The sequence below is a fragment of the Tympanuchus pallidicinctus genome, unplaced genomic scaffold (assembly GCF_026119805.1).
Source record: "Tympanuchus pallidicinctus isolate F22 unplaced genomic scaffold, pur_lepc_1.0 scaffold5, whole genome shotgun sequence".
In the NCBI taxonomy this organism is placed as follows: domain Eukaryota; kingdom Metazoa; phylum Chordata; class Aves; order Galliformes; family Phasianidae; genus Tympanuchus; species Tympanuchus pallidicinctus.
The window spans coordinates 63,179,001-63,204,909 of NW_026294769.1; the positions used below are offsets into that span (position 1 = coordinate 63,179,001).

Sequence of the window (25,909 nt, forward strand, 5' to 3'; positions counted from 1 at the left end):
CCACTTAACACCTGCCCTTTAGATATTTATGTCTCCTCTCAGTCTTCTCTAGGATGAACAGTCCCAGACTTCTCAGCCTTTCCTCATAAGAGAGATGCTGCAGGCCCTTAATCATCTTCAAAGCCTTCTGCTGTACTCTCTCTGGAAGTTCTCTGTCTTCCTCCAACTAGGGAGCATGGAGGAGTAGACAGGAGGGATAACCTCCCTCAGCCTGCTGGCAACACCCTTCGTAATGTATACCATTGGCCTTCTCAGCCACAAGGGCACACTGCTGGCTCATGTCAATCTGTTGTCCACCAGGACATCCAGGTCCTTCTCTGCAGAGCTCTGTCCCAGGAGGTCAGCCCCTAACCTCTACTGATGCATGCAGTTTTCCTGCATAGATGTAGGAATCAACACTTATCCTTGTCATTGTTTGCAATGCAGTTTGTCCATTAGCAGTAATATTATGACATCCTTTATCCTCAACTTAAGTGAAATGTATCTTCACATAGAAAAGTCATCAGATCCACAACTTTTAAAGAGCTTCTGTGAATAAAATTAATCTTCTACTCATGAGCTCTGTTAATCACAGTATGCTGGGCTGTGCACAGCAATGAAGAAACACTCCTTTACAAATTTGCACTCGCTTGGGATCCACCTCTCTGATATCTAGTGGGTATCTGCCACAGAGAACTTGGGATGGAAGAAAAATGGCCAGGAACAGGAGCTCTCATGCAGGGAAACAAGTGCAAAGATGTGAATAACTGTAAAGATCATGAACTATAGTTCAGTTCTCCTTCACTGGCATGAAAAACGGTCTGCAAGGCTTACTCTGAGGAAGTGTGAAGTTGCTGAGATAGCTTACAGCTTTATCTCTCTGCCACCACACAAGGTACTTCAGACCCCAGATAAGGCCAGAAAAGGACATAGGGAAGAACAGAGTATCACTGTCAAGATTCTGCTCCTTAGCTCTAGGGCTGAAACCATGAGTCCTTTATCTTGTTTCCATATCATTCTACACCTTCAATCTTTCTCCTCTCACAGCTGTTTTCTTGACTGATGTCCTGTCCTGAACAACATCTGTAATCTAACACAGAAGAAACTGCTCCACCTCATTTTAAGTTTTTGGTCTAGTACAGTATGTACAAGTTCTATCAGATTCCACATCCTGAGTGAAATGTACAAATTTCTTAAATGAAACAATAACTCACAAATTGTAAGTAGGGACTAAGTTAATAAAATCTTTCAAGAAACCTGACATGAATCTGTCCCACAAGGGAACAGTACGAATTTCAAGGCTGCTTTTATCTTCTACAGAAAATCTAATGTCAGAAGCTGGCAGTTAGAGCTTGAAAGTAATTATTTCATGAGTAATAAGGAACATGCAGTGAAAATTTTAGAAAATTGTGAACCAATAATGTAACTCCCCACAGACTCTCTCCTCTTTGACAGAGTAATGCACCAGATAACACAAAGTTCAGGTGAGAGCAGCCAACAAACAAAGCCAGCATACCCCAGAGAGCTGTGAACTGAGGAAAATCCAGAAGAGGCTAAGGGATGATGGCACCCTAGAGGTCTCACTGCAGGACAGGGCTGGATGCACAGCTGGTTTTGTAGGTCATACACCATCCCAGCCTTCAAAACATGCCAAGGGATCTCAGCTACCCACCAGTTGCTGTGCCAGCAAGAAGCTGGTGGCCCACCAGCCATGGCGTGACTTGAGTTGTTCATATGCTGTTTATAACACAAAAGTAACAGCCTGGCCACTATTACAATAATTTGTGCTTCAATGAAGCCCTGGATTTCCACCATTCTGTGAAGAAAGTATGCAAGTGAACTCACACTTTCATTTCCAAGAGTTTTGACTGAGTCCTACGAGGAAAGACCTTGTAGAAAGAAGCTACAAGGCCCACTGCAGTGTGGGCTGGGGCCTTCTGAGTGCTAGGCAGAATGGGTAGCGTGGTGGCAGCCACTCCTACACCAAGATGCACTCAGGCCTGGGGGAAAAAGAGAGAGCACACTGGCCTGCTCAGTTTGGGCCACTGCAGGGAGGAGCTGCTGTGAAGTGAAGGCTTTTAGACTAAGCAAGTGGTCTCTGAGATGAATTGTACTATTTGAGACTTCTAATTTGACTCCAGTTTGTTTGCAAAGCTTGGTTTATACTCCTGCTTATAATTTATCTTCTGCTTTTGATTCCTCACAACATCTGTGTCCTTTTTCCAGACCCCCCTGCATGGTTTTTATTCACGAAAGCTTTAAGAGTTTTGTTTTTGTTCTAACGTTTTTGCCTTCTAACTTGTTTTTATTATGATGCACACCATGCTGAATGCTCTGGCAGCCTGAGAGGGCTGTTTTCTAAGAAGAATAAATTATGGGCATTAATAAAACAAGCTGAGCTTTTGAACATTTGGTTTCAACGTGGAAGGATTCTCTTTCATATGAGAATCATGTTGAGGATTTATTTCTAGGGGGAATTTTTCTGTTATTAAGATCTAACAAAGCAGTATTTTACTGAAGGCTTTTTTGTTTTTCCCTCATCCACTCTGTCATGGATATTGCAAAGCTCTTCTGCTGTTTCTCATTTCATGCGAGGTACCTATGTGCATATGAAAGGTATACTGTGCAGGGTTTTCTTTTAAGTTTTCAGCTAAGGGGGGGGATGGGATCTTGGGAGGTTTTTGTTTGAGCTTCTTTTGTGGAGAAGGATTAAGGTGAGGATTTGGAAACCAGGGGTAAAGTAGTTCTTTAAAATAAAAACAGATCTCCCCTCTGTAAACACATGCCAAACAAATACACAGATTATGACAAATTGGTTGGCTGTGTTCACAACCGTGCTAGTGCAAAAAACAAGAGCACTATAAGCATGATTTACAACATCTATTTGGACCTCCTTGAAAAGTCTTCCTTTCAGTAGGCTCGATCCTGCAACATAAGCAATTTAGCTCTCATGAGTAGTCCCATTGACTAAAAGCAGGGCGCGAATTTACAGGGTCACCTAAACCAACAGAAGAGTTTTGAATGCAACATTTTCCCATAAGTCACTTCCCATTATACCCTTTTGCCACCTGGATTACATCTCCTTAAATATGCTTTATTGGTCCCATATGCCTTTATTCAGCAAAGTGCTCAATCTTTGATGAAATGGAAGAGACGTAAGCGAGCACTGAACGGCTTTTCTGAGCTGGTGCTGCAGCCGCACTCCAGATTAATGCCTCCTTTCATATAGCTGCTGCCCCGCACTGCACACATGGAACAGCCTCCCACTTGTAGTTCCCAAACATGCCCGCCTTCTCTTCCAAATCAGCACGCTCAATCCTCCAGCTCACATCTCTACTGTTGTTGTTGATGCGAAGGAGGCTATTTTGCAGGGAACCATTGAGTATCCAACACCACCACGTGCTTAAACTCCCCCACACCTTGGTCCTCTCTGGTTCCCAGGAGTGGAGTCTCACCCACAGACCTGCACGTCTTGGGCTGGCATCCAGCCTGGTACCTCTGCCCCTCCTTGCGCCTCACTGCCTCTCACTCACTCCAGAAGGTTGACTTTGGCTGACCAACCAGGAGAAAACACTTTTTTCTTTCCTATCTGATTTTAGTTGGATTGGATCTCTGGCTATTTAGCCAGCTGACTCACCTTGCAAGGCCAGCCGCTGGGCTGATGACGCATGGGAATCCCCAGAAGTGGAACAGGAGGAGGACAGGATTACCATCTTCAGCAGTATGGGATCAGCTCTTTGCAAAATCACACCCCAATGAAAAGAGAGGCACAGAACAACTCATCTATCTCCCACATTCTCCTTTATGTCTGCATTTCACAATACAAAAGTATGAGAAAATATTTTGTTGAAGACTTCCTCAAAATAGAGGCAGTCTTTGCACCTGGGTGAATTTTTAATCTGTGTTTAAACATATTTCAGAATTAGCAGGCATTAGCTATTAGCTAGTACTACTAAAGATGCAAACAGCTTGATAACGTAGTGCTCCAGATCAAAAAGACGGGTGGGAACTGCAAACTTTGCAATGTTTGACTTGAACTCAAGTGAAAACATCTGACAGCTTTTATTGGTGTTTGCACTTCTCAGTGACGGGCATCAAGGTAAAAGTGACCCAATTGTTGCTTTTTATCATTTTCCAGCTGTGGTACAAAAACAGGAGTCTGTTAATTACTTCAGACACCTATGGGATCAGGTTGGCAGCAGCAAGGCGCTCTGAGCCTTCTCACTGCTGTCATGAAAAACCTCATGTGTTTCCTTCCTCACCGCATGTCTCACAAAGAGATTTACTGCTGTGTTTTAACCGCACGTCAATGAGCCATTCAAAATGTTCAGCAGCAAATTTGGAGACTTATCTGCGACAGCGTTTTCCCATTTGATAGGCTATAATTTATAATAAGTGTTTGCATACTTCATTAGTTGCATGATGAGATGAAATACTACAGAATGGCAGCCTAAATGATGGAAGCAATCAGTGGCACTGCATTCCTACCAACGAGGGTAAAGAGTAAGCAGGAACTGAGAAATGAGATCAGATTTCTTTGCTGCACTGTACTGCTCACAAGAAGCAGCAAGCAAATGCATGGGAAGACCAAGAAATTGATGTTCATTTGCATGTCCTGAAGTTTCACTTTACTTCTTGCAGGATCTTTTACCATCAATGCCACTTCTGTCAATTTGTTTTCAAAAGGATGCCCAGGCATCTCTGTGAAGACAAGGGCCTATACAGTGAATATATGCAGTGATCATGTTGGCTTGTTAAGTCAGCTCTTAATCAACAAAGGGCTTGAAATATATTTATCTGGATGGTTCTAATGATTAATGATCAGAGTGCACAGAAGCACAGGGCTGTTGTTCTACAGGGCTGTGCCACTCCAGGGCAATCCTACCAGTCCAGAATAGAAGTCCTCAATGTGTTGGGAGTCTGGGCTAGATATGAAGACAAGGGACTTCTTCATTGAAGAAAAGGAGTCGAAGCTGTAGATTTGCAGTCCATGTTTGGATGTCAGGGGAAAGCTCTTTACTATGAGAGTGGTGAGGTACTGGAACAGGCTGCCAAGAGAGGCTGTGGATGCCCTGTCCCTGGAAGTGTTCAAGACCAGGTTGGATGTGGCTCTGGGCAGCCTGGTCTGGTGGTTGGCAACCTTGCATATAGCAGGGGGATTGAAACTAGATGATCACTGTGGTCCTTTTCAACCCAGGCCATCCTATGATTCTATGTGCACAGGATAAAGTTTGGTTAGGTTGGAGTGGGGAGATAAGCTGTAAGGCTTGGGGTGGGTGAGAGCTCATTGTTTTGCTTCTTGTCTCAGCACTGTGTTTTTGATGGCTCTCAGCTGCTTTCATGGTGGGCACACTGGGAATGGGACAGCGAGGATCTCTTGCAGAATGCATTTACAAGGAGTTTCCTGTTACGAGAGATACTGGTTTCTTCTCAGCTGATCAAAGCTCAAATTGAGCTCAGGTGGTGTCAACACACTCATTTTTTAACTTGTGCCCAGAACATAATCTTCCTCCATGCTTCAAATAGCAAACCCCAGGGATGTGAGCGTGTCCAGTTGAGATTGCTGTAACATCTTGTGCAACACACCCATATTGCCAGAAGAGCACATAAAACTGAGACACCAAGCCTCAGCCTCTTATGCCTCTTATTAATATAAATAGCCATAAATTCAGTGCTTGAATTTATGAAACATTTAACGTAAGCTAACCCCAGATGAACAGGTGGTAGTACCAGTCTATCTTCCATTTTCTCTTCTCTCCTGTAGAGACTTTCATACTGTTTAGCGTATGAACACTGTGGTGCAAAAATCACATTTTACCATTCAGAGAATGCTCACACCACCTTCAGAAAACATTTAATTACTATGGAAGTAGAACTTTGGTGACGAGCCATTAGCCTTTGTATATTTTCCAGGGGAGCAGTACAAATTGCAGAAGTAAAATTAAGCACAAAACATGCTTCTCCATACTTCTCTGCACACTGGTTTCCATGTGTTTGGTGTTTGAAGCAGAAGGGGTTAGGACCATATTTACTAACATACCACAGGCTGAGTGAGAGAGGCAGGGGGGGAGTAATCCCTCAAAAAAGCCTGTTTGTTATAAAATACCACAAGTAATCAATATACTCCAGAAGAGCAAAAGCAGAGATGGAGCAAACCCTTAATGTGAACCAGACCAAATAACATGAAACAATCAGCTCAATGGGTGAAGTAGTGATTTGGCAAATGTTTTGACACTGCTTGCCATGGGATTTCTGGGCAGTCATGGTGAAAGTAAGTAAACAGGCCTCATCAGAATAACGCTAACAACAGACACTGCAGTGGGGCACAGCTGAGCCATTCATTCAAAAGAGGGATTCCTTCCTTTACCTGACAGTAAATCCCACCCTGCATTGCACAGCAAAGCAAAGCAGCTTGGATGTGTTACGTGGGTTTTGCTTCTATCTAAATATTTTTCAACTGGAGAAAAAGCTGTTTGGTGTCTGGGTTTATACTTCAGAACAGAAACAAGGAGTTCCCTCAACTAATCCATATCCATTTCTAGTCTTCAAGATCCAGTGTGTGAACTGGCATTTTGGGCTCCTAGCCTTGTGCTCTATCCATTGCACGAAGAAATTCTATGTTTCAGTAGAAGGATTACCCGCGCCTTTCTGGGCTTTTCAAATCGAATCAATTTCCTCACCTGTAAGATGTTTAATAGATGTAAAGACTTTCATAGTTCACCATTTAAGTGCTAATTGCTAATGTCCATGTGACAACCAACATTTCTTTTTTTTTTCTTTTCGGTTTATATTTCATTCTAGGAACTCCTCCCATCCCCAGGGAACATGAACTGCACAGAATGGGGATGCAAAAAAGGGATGGTTCGTTATGTCAGAGAGGGATTCAGTCTATCCAGTAAAAGGAATAAAATACATAAAGTCACTTTATAAATCTTCAGTTCCAGAGCCACTAATCCAGGGTTCCTTTAATGTCTTCGGACTCGGATGATCTTGTAATACCCAGTCCTTCTATCTGATTAACTATAAAGAGATGTGAGCTTTTTTGGTGACATCAAACTCTGTGGGGGCTGAGGGGAAATTTGAGCCAGTCCCATAAGACTGGAAATAACAGCAACGGTTGTATACAAAGGTTTGGATTTTTGGATAAAGCAGCAGGGCCCATGGGAAACATTCCTGCATTAAAGTCAGCATTTGATTCCAAAATTTGACATCTCCAAGGTGCTAGAGAGCTTTCAGAAAACAAGACCATCACTCAAAATGTGACAGGGACTTCAAATTGTTACAAAATCATCTCCAGCAGGCATTAACACTAAACTCTGAACACTGGAGTTTGATGCAGTTCCAAGAAAGGGTTTTGCTAAGCTTCAGAGAGAGGATGTGCTAAATTTGGAAAGCTGTCCAAAGAGAAAACCAATTATTTTCACCAGAAGTCCATCTAATGTTTTGCAATGACCTTAAAGCAGACAGATATAACAAGGGATGGCAAGTAGCCACTGACGTGAATTGTACTGCATCCCAACTCCAAGGCTGCTTGTCAAACACAAACGGTAATCAAATCTGGAGAGGATGCACAGAGTTCAGCATGCAGCACTGAGGGGCCCGTAGCTCAGCTGAGGGACAGCATCCTGCCTTCTACAGAGCTGCTCTTGGCTGATCAGGTGTTTCTCTGGTGCCGAGAACTTGACTGAGACACAGACCAATTTTGTGCTGCCAGAAGACACTCGCTGAAGCCAGTAAGTCTCCTGAAAATGTTAGTATGCTCATACCTCTACAACAGCCAGCTTAGCTTGGTCTTAGAAGTATTGATCTGTTCACCTACATGCAAAATATACTGCCCTAAATGCACTCTCCATCACCCAGACCAGGGCATACCCCCATTCCTACTAGAGTTTGTCTTCCAGCAAGACACGGATGCACTCTGCTGCTCCAAACCTGATGTGTTGTTCTGTGTATTCAGGTGCTTTTTGCAGCCGTGGAACCTTGTTTCCAGTTACGCTCTCCACAGCGAAGTAGTTGGTGCTACAGTCCCTTTGGTCCATCTGATTCCCCTCATCAACACCACTCTGCAGACAGAATGAGGGGTATGTTCCAGTGGTGACACTCTTCAGTTAATCCATCTTGCAGTGCTCAGTGCTGCTGAGCACAGGGCCCTGCTGCTCCTGTGCTGCACAGCTGGGCAATGGGCAGCAGGACCAGTTAAATGTGACACCAACAGCAGCTCAGGAATGCCCAGCATGGTCCCTGCTTATGAATACCTGACTTTATTTAAGGAACGCCATTCAAAACCATTCTGTGCTTCAAGAGAGATCTTTGCAGAAGTACCCAAGTGATTTCTAAGATATTACACCTTGAGGAAAAGGCAGCATTATCAGCATTTGCAGATGAGACACGGAGAAATTAACAAACTAAATGTAAGAACCTGGCATAGGACATTACTATTCCCAATTTTTAGAATGCATAGCAGTATGTAACAGTTCTGTGACATCCCATAACAGGCACGAGCAGACGAGCTGCGCTGGGGTAAGCACAGACCCTGTTGTCTCCAGTCAGAGTTATCAGAGCTGCTGGGTTCACCAAATCAGGACTGTGTATCTCAAGCTGAGTGCTGAGTGAAGAAGTTAGAAATGACCTTTTCTGAAAATTATAGCTGAAGTGACCTGGCAGCACAGTTCTGTCTATGATACAGTAAAAAGAGACAGCTTTCCAGAACAAGACTCAGCTGAGCATGACTGCACTTCTCCTGCCCCACAAGGCACAGCTTTCAGGTCATCTCATCAAAATTTGATGCCAGGGGCCCAGATGGTCTCTTGTCCACTTGAATTGCAATCTTAATCATATTCTCCAAAGAGAATACTTTGGTGTACTTTCTTTGTTGTTGGTTTTGTTTGTTCTGTTTTCTTTCAGAGATTGAATTAGAAGAGCAATTGCTACTCTGCCTCAATGATGTGACACAAATTGCCCCTCGCCTGGTTCAATAGCAGTAGTTTGAAACTTAGGACTGCACAAGATAAGACCGGCAGCTCACAGCTGTTCCAGATTGCCCTCTTTGTTTGGTAACAGTTACCTGAAGAGAACCATGTAACATTTTAGCAAATGACTGCACTGTCAAGGAGCATTGGACATTCCTGAATCTCCAGTTGTCGCCCAATTTCTGTAACGGATTGTGACTCAAGGGGATTTTGTCCAGTCATTTTCACCCGTTGTCCCTCACTGCTCAGCTTCTCCACCTTGCCTCTGTTCTCTCTCAGACCATTCTTTAACTTCCATTCTCTGTCAGCTCTTCCTTGTTCCAGCTCCTCGCCCAATGACTTTATTCCCTCGCTCCCCAAGCTAACTTGACTTTCAATTTCACATTTCGGTCACCTTTGGCAGCGGTCAACCTAACCACCAGATTTTCTCTCCAGAACGAGCTAGGCCAAAGAGCCCATTCCCATCTGCTGCCCCTGCCCTGCAGGCAGTGATTTCGTAAAGTTCTTCAGCCACTGATCTAAGTCTCCTGGCAATTCATGGGGTTTAGATTTCACCATGCTTAAGACTTTTCTGGAAATTGGGTGAAGACTTCTAAACCACGTGAATGGTTTGGGCAATTCTACCTCTAACATCCACTGAAAATTGCAAATCTTGTCATTATTTCAGGCAGATGTCAGTGTATGATTCAGGACTCAGATACACATAGCTGCCAGCCACTGAGAAGAAGTCCAAGAGAGAGTCCAAGAGATGATAAAATTGAACAGAATTGAAAATTATCCAAAGCTTGTAGCTTGTGTTCAGCTCCCTTGGGAACACACAACGCAAACTGAGCAATGGATTCCAAAGTATTAAGAAATAAGCTAGCATGTAAGAAAAATAAGGATCTCCTGTTGAATTAAGGAGTTAGGTCATTAATGCTTGTTCATATTACATTACTCACACTTGAGAGACAAATAACTATCTGTTTCTCTACTAACCCATGTATTTATTTGAACAAATATTTCCCAAGAAGTAGGGAGAGAGAATCATTTCAACAGAACAGTTTTTTATTATGGTCTTATAACAAGCCACTTCACAGTATGCTGATGTGTATCATATACAAGCATCCATTGTAAAAAGCTCTTAAGTGTACTCACTTTGGGGTGCTGACATGTTCACTCATTCTCAGAGGTCATTAGCTCACAATGAGGCCTCTCGTTTCCATACGCCTCACTGAGGTTTTGCTGTATTTCAGAATCAAGCCTTAATATGGGCATTATCGGCTTAGAACGTCATCAGTGTCATATAATGTCAATCTATGTATATGCAGTACGTAAAAAAACTAGAAATTCTTTATATATTTGTATTTAATATGTAAATATAATAATACATGTAGTAAATATTATGTATATAGGCATATATAGAAATCCTACAATTGTTTAAAAAATACTGTTAAAAAAATCTGTATGAAAAGGACTTAAGTGTCCAGTTCTGGGCTCCCCAGTACCAAAAAGACAAGGATCTCTTGGAAAGAGTCCAGCGGAGGGCCACAAAGATGGTGAAGGGCCTGGAGCATCTCTCCTATGAGGAAAGGCTGAGTGAACTGGGTCTGTTCAGCCTTGAGAAAAGGAGACTGAGAGGGGACCTGATCCAGGTCTATAAATATCTAAGGTGTGGGGGGCAGAATGGCGAGGCCAGACTGTTTTCAGTGGTGAGTGGAGACAGGACAAGGGGAAATGGCTGGAAACTGCAGCATAGGAAGTTCTGCACAAACATGCGCAAGAATTTCTTTACAGTGAGGTGACGGAGCACTGGAACAGGCTGCCCAGGGAGGTGGTGGAGTCTCCTTCTCTGGAGATGTTCAAGACCTGCCTGGATGCCTACCTGTGCGACCTGCTGTAGGGAACCTGCTTTGGCAGGGGGGTTGGACTCGATGATCTCTGGAGGTCCCTCCCAACCCCTACAATTCTGTGATAATGCATGACCAGGTTCAGCTTTACATGCTTCATATGCTTAACAGAAGGCTTTAAAAAAGAAATATATGTATCTCTGACATTCAGCAAACCTGCCTATTTTCTGGTCAGTCCAAAATGCTGCCCAGACAGGCCTGCCTGTAAATGCAGTGATGGAAGCATGTTCTGAGCAGAGGAGCTGCTTGAGCCTTGGTCATACAAATGGGTTATCGCTGCTCAAGTCTGCCTCCCAGCTCAGTTCCAACATTTCAGAGGTGATCCAGACAGCCAAAGGCAGAACACCATTGATCCAGGCAATAAAAAACTCACAAGAGAAAGTCAAAACATCTGGAAAAGTAAAACAACAAACCATGAGAGCAGGCAGCATCTAATTAGCAGACTGCTCTCATGTACATGTACAGTTTTAACCATCTTTGTAGTTATCTGAGGGGCATGAGAGGCTGTTTCATACCTTCTGCAGAAAAAATCTTGGCGCTCCCAGGTCTGCTCTTCATCTCAATGGAATGTAAAGCCTTGACACCCTGAGCACATCCTCTTTGAAGCTATAGAACAAACAAAAACAAAACTGCAGAAAAGAATAAAATTGAGGAAAAGGAAGTGAGGAGACACAGGGGTTTGGGGAGAAGAGAAGGAATGTGAGGACAGGATGAGCTGTGGCCCTTGTCCATGAAGTGAATTCAGCTTGTAAAAGAAACAGAATTCATATCCCAGTCCTTGCCCCTTCCCCAGCCTGTCAAGGTGCTTTCATGACATGAGCAGACGCATGAAACGTCCTGAGCTGTTCGCCCAAGCAGCGGATGTGCCCAGTGAATGTATCAATCAGGAGATACAGTGCAGAAGGAGGAGCGGGAAGAATAGCCCTGCCAGCTATGACTACAGCTTGGGTGAGCTCATGTGTTTCTTGTGTACTTTCTCCTGCCTCTCTGAAAGGTTAGGGGAGTTATTTTCATGCAGGTGGAAGACTTGAGCGATAATTTGAGGGAAGAGGGAAATGGTGCCCAGAGAATAGGGATGAATAATAAACATCGCTAACCTGAATGATACTGGAATCTCCCTCCAATGAGTGTAAAATCCTCAAGAATATTAGGTACTTCTAGAACTTCTAGAACTTATTTTAACAGTAATCACATTATGGATGCCTTACAGTGATGAAATCCTACTTTGAATAGAGTTTAAAGAAATGCCTTAAGATCCACTGCGTTCCTATTTTTCTCCAGCAGACAGGAATCTGCCAATGTCACTCCATCTTCAGAGAGGGTAAAAGGGAGGACCAAGGATTGAGCCTCACTTCTATCCCAGTAAAGATGGTGGAACCATCCTGGAGGCCATCTCTAAGCATGTGGAGGACAAGAAGGTGATTATGGACAGTCAGCATGGTTTCACCAAGTGGAAATCCTGCTTAACCAACCTGATAGTCTTCTATGACAGAGTGACTGGCTGAGTAGATGAGGGGAGAGCAGTGGATGTTGTCCACCTGGAATTCAACAAGACTTTTGACACTGCCTCCATAACATCCTCATAGGCATATGAAGAAGTCTTTTACAGCGAGGGTGGTGAGGCACAGAAACAGGTTGCCCAGTGATGTGGATGCTCCATCCCTGGAGACTTCCAAAGCAAGGCTGGATATGGCCCTGGGCAGCCTGCTCTAGCTGTGGAGTCCCTGTTCACTGCAGGAGAGTTGGACTAGATGGCCATAAGAGGCCTCTTCCAACTCTAAGGAATCAATGATTCTGAAAACAAATTTGTATTCATATTTTTTAAAATTAATGCAACTCAATGTATTTGGTATTTTCAAATTAGTCAAGTACTCTATAACAAATATACAAATCTCAACCTTTTAAAATGACTGCATCCATTGGTAAAAATATTAGACAGAGAAACTTTATCTATGCCCAGTTCTCCAAATGCAAGGAAACAATAAGATGTCGGGATGGACTCTGTGAGTCTATAAGGAATGAGGAATATTATGCTTGATCCTCCAAGAAGGTAAACATGCTGTGGTTGCCTCCAGCAATAAAGTGGGGAAAAGTGCATGGAAAGGAGATGGGAGATTTCAGCTACAGTGCAGAGTATCATCCTGTTCCTGCTGTGCTGACATCTTTGTGTGATCTGCCTCTCCTGAAGCTGGGGCAGCTCTCAGACGATGAGTACATCGAAAGAAGAACTGAAAATAAAGAAATAAGGGAGAAAAACAAGTGAAGACTGCAGCAGCTCCATTGTGTGAGTCCGAACCTCTAAGAGCAGTAGGAACAGTGTTAGGAAGGTGAGTGACAAAACTGATGAGCCCTTTGGTCTCTCCACGTCTTTCCTGTGGCAGCAAACAATTCTCCAAACGTTCTCTTCCCCCTTCACTACCTCAATTTTTTCAGAGCACAGAAAATTCCTAATTAGGAAACTAAAACTGGCAACACACTGCCAGCGACTTTCGTGACTGCCGTGCCAAAAAGAAAGCTGTCCTCACGTATTTCCCAAACTGCTAAAAACACCTCCTTCCCACATAGGCTTTGATTCACCTTCTGGATGGGAGATGAGCTATCACAGCACGTGTTTATAGTGCCAAACTTCTATACAGTTAAAAACGCAAAGATTCAGGACAAAAAGTGATTGGATCCTGAGCAGAACCTTGTGCTGGTCGGTCAGCTGAGCCCCCACTGCTTTGGGCCGTGCTGTGATGAGCTGTGAGCCCCTTGTTGCTCGCACTGCATCCCTTCAGGTCCTGCACTGGAAGCTGCAGGCAGTGGGGCTTGGCACGGCCATCCCCAAACAGAGCCTTACTCACAGCTTCGACACCGGCAGCGAGCCTGAGTCATCGTCCCTCCTTTTCCTGGAAAGGTGAGGGACAGATGACTTCCAAAAGAGTGTTTTTTCCTGAAGTTAAGTTTTTGAAAAAGGGAAGAATTGAACAAGTCCTTGAAATGTGCTTTCATTTCTACAGCTTCATTTCTACAACTTCTCCCTTCTTCGGGGGCTTGTTTTCAATTATCGAATGCTTATTATTTATAAAAAACAGGAATTCATTTAGGAAATGAGAAGCACATTTTCAGAATGAGAAACTTCATATTAAAACTCTTCTGCAAGAAAAGAGGAAAAAATACTTTAAAAGAATAAAAATAATAACTAAAACATGACCTGAGATCACTGTTCGGAGTCATTTTTGGAGAGCTGCTTTTGACCCTTACTCCTGAGACCATTCCCCTTTTATTTCCAAGGCAGCACAGAAAATAAATGCCAGTTTGTGAGTCTGTTTCTCATCAGTGCTCCAAAACTTTTGGTGTGAGTCTGGTTCAAAACACCCAAACATCTCTGAACCTATTCACAGTGCAGGGAAGAGTGGGACATCCCCAGAATGGAAGACCTTGAGCCCAGTCCCATGCTGTCTCCAAATGATATCAGATGGCTGTGGAATAACACAGGCTTTGTGTATCAGCTGCTATGGCTTCATGCGTATGAAAACATGTGCATGAAAACACTCAGATTATTATTGCCATTTTACATTGTAAAAACAGGAAATAAATATAAATACATATTTTATGAGTATGTATTCATATAACTATTTATATTAGTATGAAATATAAATACATACAGTGATTAAATTTCATTCTAAACATTTATATTTACCTTGTATATTTTTCAGGGCCCTTATTCAATACTGATGCTCTGTTAAAAATCAGGTTCTTAATTTTCTGTGAATAAACTGCCCTAGGGAACTGAAAATATTGACATGCCTTAAATTTCCTTACATAAGAAAGTTACACAAATTATCAGATTCCTACGAATACAAAATCAACTAAAACTAAACAGCTTTTGTATTCTAAAAAGCCAAACAGTGCAAGGATACGCTGCTGTCGTGGATAGTGACCCTGAAGTCAAGAGGAGTGCTTTATGGGAGTGCACAGCTCTCTGCCAGCTCACCCAAGAGCTCAGGGATCTGCACTCTGCTCTTTCCTCTGCAGCACAGGACAGGTGGGCCAGGCCAAAAAAGCTGAAATGAATGCTCGCTTGGACGCCGGGGAAAGAAGCCGTGCCCTAAATAGATTTGTAGACGTGCTCAAATATCTAAGAAGAGCAGCACTTACTTTGTGGATGTCTTATTCTATAATTATGGTAAGAAAAACAAGGCAAGAACAGTCTGTGATAAAACTGCATACAGGCATTTTCATGACACAGTTCTTTACAGTGAACAAAAAGTTCAAATTAAGAACTTGCAATGCCAAAATAAGATTCTCCAACCTTTGACCTCTGCATATCTTTACTCTATATATGCAATGCATTTTCTTCAGATACCACTCACCTACATCACAGAATCAGTAAGGCTGGAAAAAAACACAGAGATCATCCAGTCCAACCATCAACCCATCCCCATCATTCCCACTGCACCACATTCCTCAGAGCCACATCTCTTGTCTCAAACACCTCTCGGGACAGTGACTCCACCGCCTCCCTGGACAGCCTGTGCCAATGCCTCACCACTTCCTAAGAAATGCTTCCTAACATCCAACCTGAAGCTCCCCTGGCACAACTTGAGGCCATCACCTCTCTTCCTATCACTAAAAACCTGGGGGGAGAGGCCAACCCTGAGCTTCTGCTTTTGTTTGAGCTACAAACCAGAAGTTCGACCCAGAAATGAGTACTCGGGTAAACCACACATGACACATCCAACATACCAACTCTAAAGGTGGAAAGGACAAAGAATTAATCACTATCCAAATACAAAGTTTTATGTGGAACTGACAAAGTTAAAATTTTGAAAGAGTCATCAGTTTTTAAACAGAAGAAAAAATCAAGCTGAGCTGCATTCACAGTCAGATCTTTGGCAAGCAAAGAGCTCTGTTTCCTACGCCTTCTGTAAGTCCCATCACTCTCAAGGAGTCACCACAATAATTAACTGAAAAATAGAAGATCTAAGTGAACACTGAAACTATTACAAGAGATCTTAACCCAAAGGCCTCTACTGTGGCAGGGCAAAACATCCCCAGCCACCCTCTATAGATGTTTGCCAATTTGCTGCTTACAGACCTACAAGAAGAGGCCGTTAACCACACATCTATTACATCATTTTCCACCCTAACTTTTATAATTCCACAGAAGTATCTTTCTTACAGATACAGTCAATCCCTTCCTTCTCACAGGAAATAAGAAGAAAAGCTTTAAGCAATATTTTACGTGTTCGAAGGAAGAGGTTTTTTCTTCTAGACCCAGAATACACACTTCCCTGTATTTTTTTCTTATATGCAACGCTATCTTATCAGTTCCATGTGGGGAAAGTTGCCCTCACACTCCTTCCAAACTGCTGCTCAAAATCACTTGATGGATAATTACTTTCACCGATTGTATAAAACTATCCACAATTGTACCCAGTTGCTCAGTATTTCATGTTGTCTCCTGCTGAATTTAACTTGCTGCCCTGGGGCCACGCGTGCAGCCTGCCTGGCCACTCGGACCTCTGATGGCCTCTGCCACTTGTGAGCGCTGCCTGGCTGGCACGACCCAGCTTTGTGCTCACTCCACCACACCAGTGAATATACACTGATGGAACCAGGACCATGACATAACCACAGACACCGTGTTGGAAAAGTCTTCTTAGCTTTTTCCCTCTAATTTGCTAGGAATTGTGTCTTCACCACGTTTCCTTACCGTATATTAAATAATTTGCTCGGAGTCATACAGCCAAACAGATGACGCTAGAATTACCGTGGCAGCTCCCAGTTCTGTGCCCGTATCACTGAACAATACATTTCCCTTCAGTATAAGGGTGTAAATCCACATCTCCAGAAGCAGAAACACCAGCCTAAATTACCTATGATCTCATTTTTAAAACAGAAATGCCTCTGCCTTCGGTCTACCAAACAATGCCACCTTTCACTGCACATTAGCCCAGGTCTCCCACAAACACCTTTGGCACTGTTACCTCACTCCTTAGCCAAGGGAAAAAATAGCTAAAAATATTTCCATTGAGCTATTACTATAGCCTCCTGAACCTCTCCCTATGATTCACAATTCATGATGCTAACAGAACAGCTCTCTGGCTCCAGTTAGTCAGCCTAGCCAAAAGATGCTCAGTACCTCATTCTACCCATGCTTGGAGCTTTTCTTGTTGCATCTCCAGTTCACCCAGGTTGCAAGAGCTTGCAAGCTTTGCAGGCTACAGAGGACACAAATTGCACCAACTTGGGCTTATGCCAGCAGGAAGAGCCCTGCACGGCAGCAGGCAGCCAGTGCACTGTGCATGGAAAGGCTCCAGTGCTGCCCACTCCACCATGACCAAATCCAGCCCAAATGTATTTCAACACATGCTCTGAGCACAACAACTAGCAGCACTATTCACACAGTATTAAAGGGATATGGCATTTGTGTAACAAACCAGTGTACGTGTCTTACAAAATGCATCTTTCATCTTTCAGTTCTACCAAGAATTTGTTATCACAAGAAGTACAGGATTCAGCAGCAGGTATACAATATAAAAGCATTTATTAACTTCCATGAATATGGCTTTAAAAAATCTTTGTGGGTCCCTGTTGAAAACTCTCTCTTTGCCTTAGAAGGAGAATCGATCTCCCACAGGAATATGGGAAAACTTCTGGAGAAAATGCTTAACTCACATACAACCATCTTACAGAAACCAAATGTACGAAACCTGGGCAAAAAAAGTCAACTAATACATGGAAAAAAAAACCCTGCCTCTACATACAAATAAAGAGAACACATAAAAAGTGGCAGAGATGATTTATCTCTAACAGCAAAACTTTTAAAAGCTTCTGTTTTTAAATAAAATATATGCTGAGTGTAAATAATGCACTGCATAAAACACAGCTAAAAAGATCTGACTGTACCCATCATTTCAAGTCCCGGACCGAGGAGAACCTCATAGTGCCTCGTGTCTGTGAATGCACAAACTGCAGAATGCTTCCAAGAAAATACCTTTCAGAAGGAGGAAATATATTTTAATCTTCTAATCCTTAAGCTTTCAAAAAATATTTTCGGCTTCAACAAAGACATCTTTCAAAAGCGTATTTCAGTGTCAAGCTTGAAGAAAATTCTGCCTTTGTCAAAATGATTTGAAAACTTTATTGGATTATTAAAAGCCTAATTACAGGACAAAACACGCATTAAGCATTTTGCTAAAATTACAAAAACATAATTGCAGAACGTCAAATGTTCACGGTCATAATAAATATCAGTGGCTCAAAAGCAGCTCAACTTTTTTTTCAAGAGTTTTAGCATGTGAACAAGGAAATTGTTCTATGTGATGTTCTGAAAATTTGGGCATTCCATTGCAATAGTTAAAGCAAGAAACAGCTCAACTGAAGACTACAGAAAAACTGTTGTCTTCTCAGGAGGTCTACACTCGGTTATACAATGCAACAGCACTTCACCAAAGGTCTGGCAATTGGCTTCTGTTTAAAATATACTCTGCCTCATAACATTCTTCAAAGGATTAAAACATAATTGATTCTGGCAGTACACAGGGGCAGCATGATGTGCAGGGAGTTGCCAGTGAACATGGGGTGCTTACAAAAAAGGGTTGTTTTCTTTGTTTAAAATGGAAAAAAGAGTGGGAAGTGCAGAGAAGAGTGAGATACAAAATGACTCAATCATATTTTTTGAAACAGATTATTTCAACAACCGCATATGCGAACAGAAGGCTTCAGACGATGATGGCAGAGCTCCTGAATTGCTGAGGCAATGCACATATTCCTATTTCCATTAAAAAAAAAAAAAAAAAAGATAGAAGCTACAGTTATATACATCCTTGTAAGCATTCAGAGAATATTGCAAGTTGAACTCCAGAGAAGCCATCAGTATCAGTCTGAAAGTGATGGGGATCGGATTGATCGTGCACTGGCTGGGCTGTTAGAGAAAGCAAAGGGATCCTTTTCCTTTTCTTTACTATCATGTTTATGTTTATGCTTATGTTTATGCTTGTGTTTCTTCTTCTTTTTCTTGTGCTCGTGATGGTGGTGGTGATGGTGGTCACTGTGTTTTGAGGAGTTGGACTCCTTACTGAACACGGAGAGCGGAGCTGCTGAGACAGGGTGCATGGTCACCTCTCCCGAAGATTGCTCTTTGCCTAAAAACCACATTGATACAACGGGGTTAACATTTTCAAACGGAAGAAATTCTGAATTACTATGTCAGATCTACATTATCATTTGGATGTGCAAACACAGAACCCCTTACTATACCAGTGCCATTAATAACTTCTTTGTTCAGAGACATTTCTGAAGATGCACTTAATACGTCCATGTTACTGATGGAAGGTACTCTTTCCTCCCTCAAAAGTACAAATGCATCCCAGATAATTAGCAGTTGTTAAGAGATAAGTAATTGCAAGTTAGACAGGATTCCAGAAATCACACGTAAAACACATTCAGAAGGTCTCTATACCAAGATTAATCAAAATATAGTTGCTCATGGAAACTATGAGAAACTGACACATTAAAGAGTGGCTTTGGGATGTAAACTCCTTTTAGTCAAGAACTGCACTCCCTGCAATATACAAACCTTTCTGATATTGAACAGCATAATTAAACTGACACTGCAACTACAACTTCTGAAGGGAGGTTGTGATGAGGAGGGGTTTGCCCTCTTCTCCCAGGCAATAGACAGGACCCAAGGAAATGGCCTCAAGTTGTACCAGAGGAGGTTTAGGTTGGACATAAGGAAGAACTTTTTCTCTCAGAGGGTGGTCAGGCACCGGAATGGCTGCTCAGGAAGGTGGTGGAGTATCCATCCCTGGCAGTGTTCAAGAGGAGTCTGGATGAGGAGCTACGAGATATGGTTTAGTGCTTGTGGTAGCAATGGTAATGGGTGGACAGTTGGACTGCATGATCTTGCAAGTCGTTTCCAACCTCGTGATTCTGTGATTCTATGTTTCAAAATTGCATTTACAATCAATTCAGTCTACTCGAAAGATTATACAAAGTTTTTTTCTTAAACAAAAATTCAATAAAGACAATTACAACATCTTTATCAGAACACGTTAAAATGTCAGTATCTCACATCAAATGCAATAGGCTCCAGGAGGAGGAGGAGAGAAAGGGAAATAATCTAAGAATAGCACCATTAATTAGTGGAAACAGAAGCTGGGAGGCCTTGAAGTCCTTTAGGCAGAATTTGAATGAAAGCACTCACAGTGCAAGGACGTGCTTTAACTACTGGATGCGTATAAAGGCACCATCAGACTCTCAAAGCTTTTACTGAAATGGATATTCTTCCCAGCTGCCATGACTGCTATTTTGTTTATTTGTTTGGATGTTTTTCGTTTTGCTCCCTCCAGTTTTTGGTGAAAATATCTCCATTCAATAATAGAGAATTATGTTATATACCTTATAATAATCTTTTTTCTGCATATTTGCAAATGAAATGCATCCCGTTCTCTATTTTACTTTAAGAGCAATAATGATTCTTCTGTGGTAATTCTGTGGTAATTAAAATCCAGGAAGTCTGAAATGAAGAACCAGCTCGCTGCGTTACAACAAGCAGCATGGAAGATTTCCATGCAGTCTTTCCAGCCTTCTCAAAGATTAAGAATGGATTCAATCAAGTATATGAGGGGGAGAGTTTTTGGAGGGTGCAGCTCAGCTGTTTTTTGCTTTTTCTAATAAAGGTGGAAGAAACAAAATCTGCATCTGTGAGCAGCATTTGAAATTCAAAATAGAAACAAAATCTTTTATGCAGTGTGGATAATCAGTGATATCAGAATCTCTGCTGCTTCAAGTCTTCAAAAAATCAGAAGTGATGTTTGTCTAGAAATACATTTGGACGCAAGTACAGTATCTGAATTGGTGCATTATAGAATTCTGCTGATGTTATGGAGATCAGACTAGAGAACAATACTTTTCCCATGCACTGAAAATGTCTGATACTCCAATGTTTTTTAGAAAAACTTAATTCTGCATTCATCGGAATGATGCAAGTAAACAACTGTAAGTGCAAATATTTATTGCCAGAGCTCATACTGACCCTATTTTTTGAAGTGTATTATGGCAGACAGAAGATATGCACACAAATTCAAACTTCTGCTTGCTGACTTCGCAGTCATTGCAATGCAGTTATTACAACTCTTTTCTATCTGGAGGAGTTCTCAACTATGCAGACAGAAAGCAAACACATAAAAAGCCTGCTTCACGATTTAACTAATTCTATTTCTCTTCATGAGTACCTGTACCTAAACTTATCCCCATAACATAAGCTCATTTGCCTAAAGCATACAGCTCTTAAATAAATTTTGCTTTTAGCTATTGCAGGCATACAAAAAGACAGTATGCAGAACAGTAGAAAAAGGAGCATTTATCTGACTGAGCATCAGAGAAGGACCTCAGACAACAAAAGTGAGCACTACCTCACTTCATTTAAATATGCTACAGCACTTAAAGGTGGATCCTGGCAGTGAAAAACGCTACTTTTAGTAACACAGAAATAAAGAGCATAGCAAAAAACCTGAAACAGAACCTGTCAGCATTCATCCTTAAAAATATATCTAAGGTACAGAATATGATCTCACAGCAAGCTACAGGCACATATCTTAAAATACACTTAAAATAAGGCAAACTGTAGACAAAAACAAAAACCCACACCCATGACACAAACATTTAAATCTTTACAGCTCCATTAGTTCCAGAATTTGAAGTTACTTTGACACGGAAACTAAACCTCTAAGTCCAGATGCTACTTTTCTACCAACCTCAATCCAAAGTTAAGCCTTTGAGCTTTAAAAACATTACCCAGAACTACATAAGAATATGGGTATAAGTTTGCAAGGATTGTGTAGCAGTAGCTCTGCTGCTGAGTGCCAGTGAATACCAAGGATGCAAAAAACACTGACACCAATACAGGTTTCCTGCTGTTTCCTGCACTACCAGCCCTGCTAAGATACAGTCCACATTACTGTACTGTAGCTTATTTCAGCAAGGTTATAAAAAATTTGTATTTCAAGCTGTTATGTAAAATATTATTAAGTGCAGCAACTTGGAAATTATATACAACAGTAGAGTAAGTCACTGCAAGTCACTGACTGAAGAGAGGGAGATGAACTCCTGGAAATGGAAAGGCAGGAAGATCTTCAGGAAGGAGAGAATTCTGATCCAACTGCAGCTCCAGGACTACTGACACTTAAGGAAACAATCAATAATGGTAATATGGTACAACTGTCAATATGAAAAAAATCCATTGCAGAAATCTACTTCTACTGAGCAAATAAGAAGATCACACACATTTTCTTCCGTGATGTCAATGAGAGCCAAAATCTCCCGTGCTTCCTTTATTTTTTAAATGTAAAAATGTAAGCTACCTGGAAAATATCTTCTTGTTTTTAAAGTGTGCTTTGGAATCAGGAACCAAATAGAATCCAATAGATATTGGAGAAGACCTCTAAGATCACCTAGTTCAAACATCCATCTACCACCAATACTGCCCTCTAAACCAGGTCCCTAAGTTCTACATCTCCCCTTAAACACCTCCAGGGACAGTGACTCCATCACCTCCCTGGGCGGCCTTGATATACATGGATACCAGTATGCTGATCCTGGGAGATGGCTCAGAATCCATGCATACAGACTGCCAACTCTATTGCCAAGAAAACACTCTACAAAAGATTTTACGCTTTTGTACCTGTCAAATTCACCTTGTGATGAGACTAGCATTACACTTGCACAGTACTTCCTTTCCAAGTAGGAAAACAAGGCTAAACAGAGTTGCTTCTAAGGGCATTAAAACCACTCTCATGTCACCAGGACTGAGATTGCTGTAAGGAGACAAAGAATTCCCTCCTCTTGCAGGGAACCCACTTCCTCCTGGCACAGGCAGTGGGACGGGAACCCGCCTTTCTCAAATAATAGGAGAGGACAAGCCCAGGAGCTCATTTTTGAAGTGGTTAGTAGCACTCCTTGGAAAAGAATGCACATACACGTGCCTGTCCGCCTGGATCTCCTCCTGTTTTGAATGTAGATATTCCAATGTAATTATTGGCTTTTGGTGTTCCAGGGAGCTTGGTAGTTGTTTAAAATTAGACAGGATTATCCTCCCATAGGGGAAGAGATCAGAACCTTTGTGCACACCTTGTCATGGAACGATACGCACGCTGGAGATACTGTGAGGGAGAATAAAATATAAAAACAGATCTCATGCTTTAGTTTTAGGATGAAAAGGTTTTAGATCTTGATAAGCTTTAAGCAATATTTTCTGTCACAAATAAAAACTGGCTGTCAGATAATTAGAATATCCTGTCCATCAACTATGTAGGGCAAAGCTGTTTTCTTCATTGTTTTTTTTGTTTGTTTGTTTTGCTTGTTTTTTTCAAGAATCACCAGTGCATGAACAATGCCATTGGGTAGTTTTTTAGCTATATTGTTTTATATTGGACCTTTACTATTTGGTAAAATATAACTTGAGACTTGAACATGGCAACAAACTTATATGAGGTCTTCCAAGTGGCCTCTCCTATATTTCTGATTGTGTGTGAAGAGGGTGGGACACCACAGACTTACAGTCTGTGTTTCTTTGCATTTACAATCTATTTAAAACTTCTGGCTTAAGTATGAGTTTTCCAAATGGACACTTGTTAAAAATGATCCAATTGGCACCCTGATTTATTCAAATGTCACCGAAGAAGAAATTAACTTCACAAATCACAGCAAAGGGTAATGCCCATGGGTCCAGTGTTCTGGCTGAGGACAGCCTGGTGTTCCAGAACCTGACACCGACCACCTTTGGGAAGAAGGTGACATCAACACAAGTATGCTAACACTTAATATGTCTCTCCCAGAACCCAAAGAAAGCTTCCTAATGAGAAAAATCATGCACTCTCTGCCTAGCAGTCGGATTGCAGCTCTGACCAATGTTTTTTTCTAAAGGGCTAAGACTAAAAATGCTGAAAAGACTTTGAAAACTATTTGAAAAGACTTTGAAAAGATGTTTCTCCTTATTTCTACTTTTCATTCTAGGACTGCCCTGGAAACACCCAACACATTTTTCAATTTCATGCCTAGTTTATGTATCTCCTGAATCATCAATGAAGTGCATACTGAGAAATCACTGAATATAAACAACCCCAAGTTTCTGGGTTGAAGCACTCTGTCTGAAGAAGCACGATTTTCAAACCATGCATCTCTGGAAAAAAAAGTTACCCACTGTGTTTGGTAAAGTGCTCTTTTAAGGATCGTACTGTGAAGCTGAGAGTTCAGGTGAGGAGAGGTCTAGTTACAGAAATATCTTCTGAGGTTGTGCTAAACAAATCAGTTAAATTGGTTCTGATATAAAAACTTTAACTACTTTCAATTTACAGATTCATTTGACTTCATGCAATTTTTCACTAGATTTATAACAAAAAAGGATGCCTCTGCTGAAGTACTAAAAAACAAGCCCATATAACATATCTTTGCAACTGATGACTGTTTACCAAGCTTCCTCTTTTGACTTTAAAAACCATATTGCTTTGTCCTTACATTAAAACAATAGGTTGACTCTGGTGATATTTTACCATGTTTACTCTAATCTTCTAGAAAATTTGCAAAAGAAAACACGTACTTAAATCAGTGTGTCAACTCAGCTCAATTGAAAATTTAGCCTTAATCCATCTTCTTTCTCTGCAAGGTTTATATTTGTATTAAAGCTGCTTTCATGCATGCACTTTAGGATAAAGCCCTTGAAAACACCTTTTTTTGTGAAGCACAGAATTAACCACATGCTATTTCAGTGAGGCAAAATTAGCTACAGAACCTTCAAACTTACAAGTTACCAGTTTGGAAGCAGTTATATTTTGAGCAGTAAAGTCAACATACATATATTAGATACTATCAAACAGATACTATGTTAATATTTTAAGCCATTAAAGGGCAGTCTAACAGAAGAGTTAAAACAACTTCTCCTCCTTAAAAAGCATAGCAAAAATCCATCACTGTCAGTGTTGTTCTTTCCATTCAAGCAAAGGAAGTCTGCTGACATACTTGCCTGTAATTCCAATGTTTAGGCGACCCTCTTGGCCAGGAAGCCCCGGACCAGTGTCTAAATTCTGAGGTAACAGTATTCTTACAGCTAACTTTGATACTTGGCTGAGCAGCAGAGAATGACTTTTTCTATGGTTCAGCCTCAATTTCTGGTAACTACTGTACTTAATATGTGGTGATTCGCACCATAGGCTCATGCCTGCTGTTTAAATGTAATCACTAGTTTCTCTCTACGCTTTCACAGCAGTATTTATTCTATTCAAATCATACCAGAAAGAACCGAACCCAACCAGATCATTACTTCCTGAAACTTCAGACTTATGATAACCAGGCAGTGCGTATGACTGCGGCTTACACATGTTCAAAGTTACATGAACACCTACAAGGCCAAGCAGTGATCTGCAAGATTAGCAGTGGAAATTTCAAGTGCAATTATTCTGGAAAACACCAAGTAGATAAATGGAATAGTCAAAAGGTTTTTCTGATGTGAGTTCTGAATGATAGGATGCCTTCTCAAGTAGTGCTGCACTTTGAGAGGAATGAAATACTGAATTAAATAGAAGGAATATCTTTTAATCTAATTTCAAAGAAGTCAACAATGCATGACAACAAATCACCTCACAGCCTGAAATATAGTGTTAAATCTACTGCATATGTGAAATCCGGTCTTGAAATCCTTCTATCTTAAGACAGGGTAGGGAGCATTACTACTATTTTTCATGATTTAGTAGCAGATAAGAATCTGTTTTCATTTTAGAAATCTGACCTTGCACAGTTTTAGAGGCTGAAAAGAAGCTATTAAGTTTTTGGTACAGTGAAAACAATCAACACGAGTTGTGCACTGTCTGAAAAATGCAATTTTGTTTAATAACTTCTTGCAAAATGCTCAGATTCCCATATAACTATCAGAGTCTACAGTAATTCTATTATCCTTAGTAGAATTTAAACCACTTTGTGTATGAACAAAGGTGTTGTAATTATAATACTGAAACCTGTAATCCTGAAAGAGTCATAGTACATGGCTGCTTTTACTGTCCCTGCAGCAGGTCTGTACCTTAAATTTTA

The 25,909-nt window shown here is 41.4% G+C and overlaps 2 protein-coding genes across 5 annotated transcripts in view; both read right to left on the bottom strand.

The window, feature by feature from the left end:
* Window positions 1-25,125, bottom strand: part of ENPP2 (ectonucleotide pyrophosphatase/phosphodiesterase 2) — a 100,029-nt gene extending 74,904 nt beyond the window's left edge. Inside the window, exon 1 of one of the 2 annotated variants that reach the window (XM_052703628.1) lies at window positions 24,849-25,125. The gene's annotated coding sequence lies outside the window, so the exon portion shown is untranslated. Of the gene's footprint in view, window positions 1-24,844 lie in introns of both variants that reach the window. The other variant, XM_052703629.1, reaches the window with a different exon arrangement.
* Window positions 17,353-25,909, bottom strand: part of TAF2 (TATA-box binding protein associated factor 2) — a 56,466-nt gene continuing 47,909 nt past the window's right edge. For all 3 annotated transcript variants that reach the window (XM_052703616.1, XM_052703615.1, XM_052703617.1), the window contains one exon: window positions 17,353-18,969. In XM_052703616.1, coding sequence (XP_052559576.1) covers window positions 18,704-18,969 — 266 coding nt within the window. In that variant the 3' untranslated portion in view covers window positions 17,353-18,703. The remainder of the gene's footprint in view (window positions 18,970-25,909) is intronic.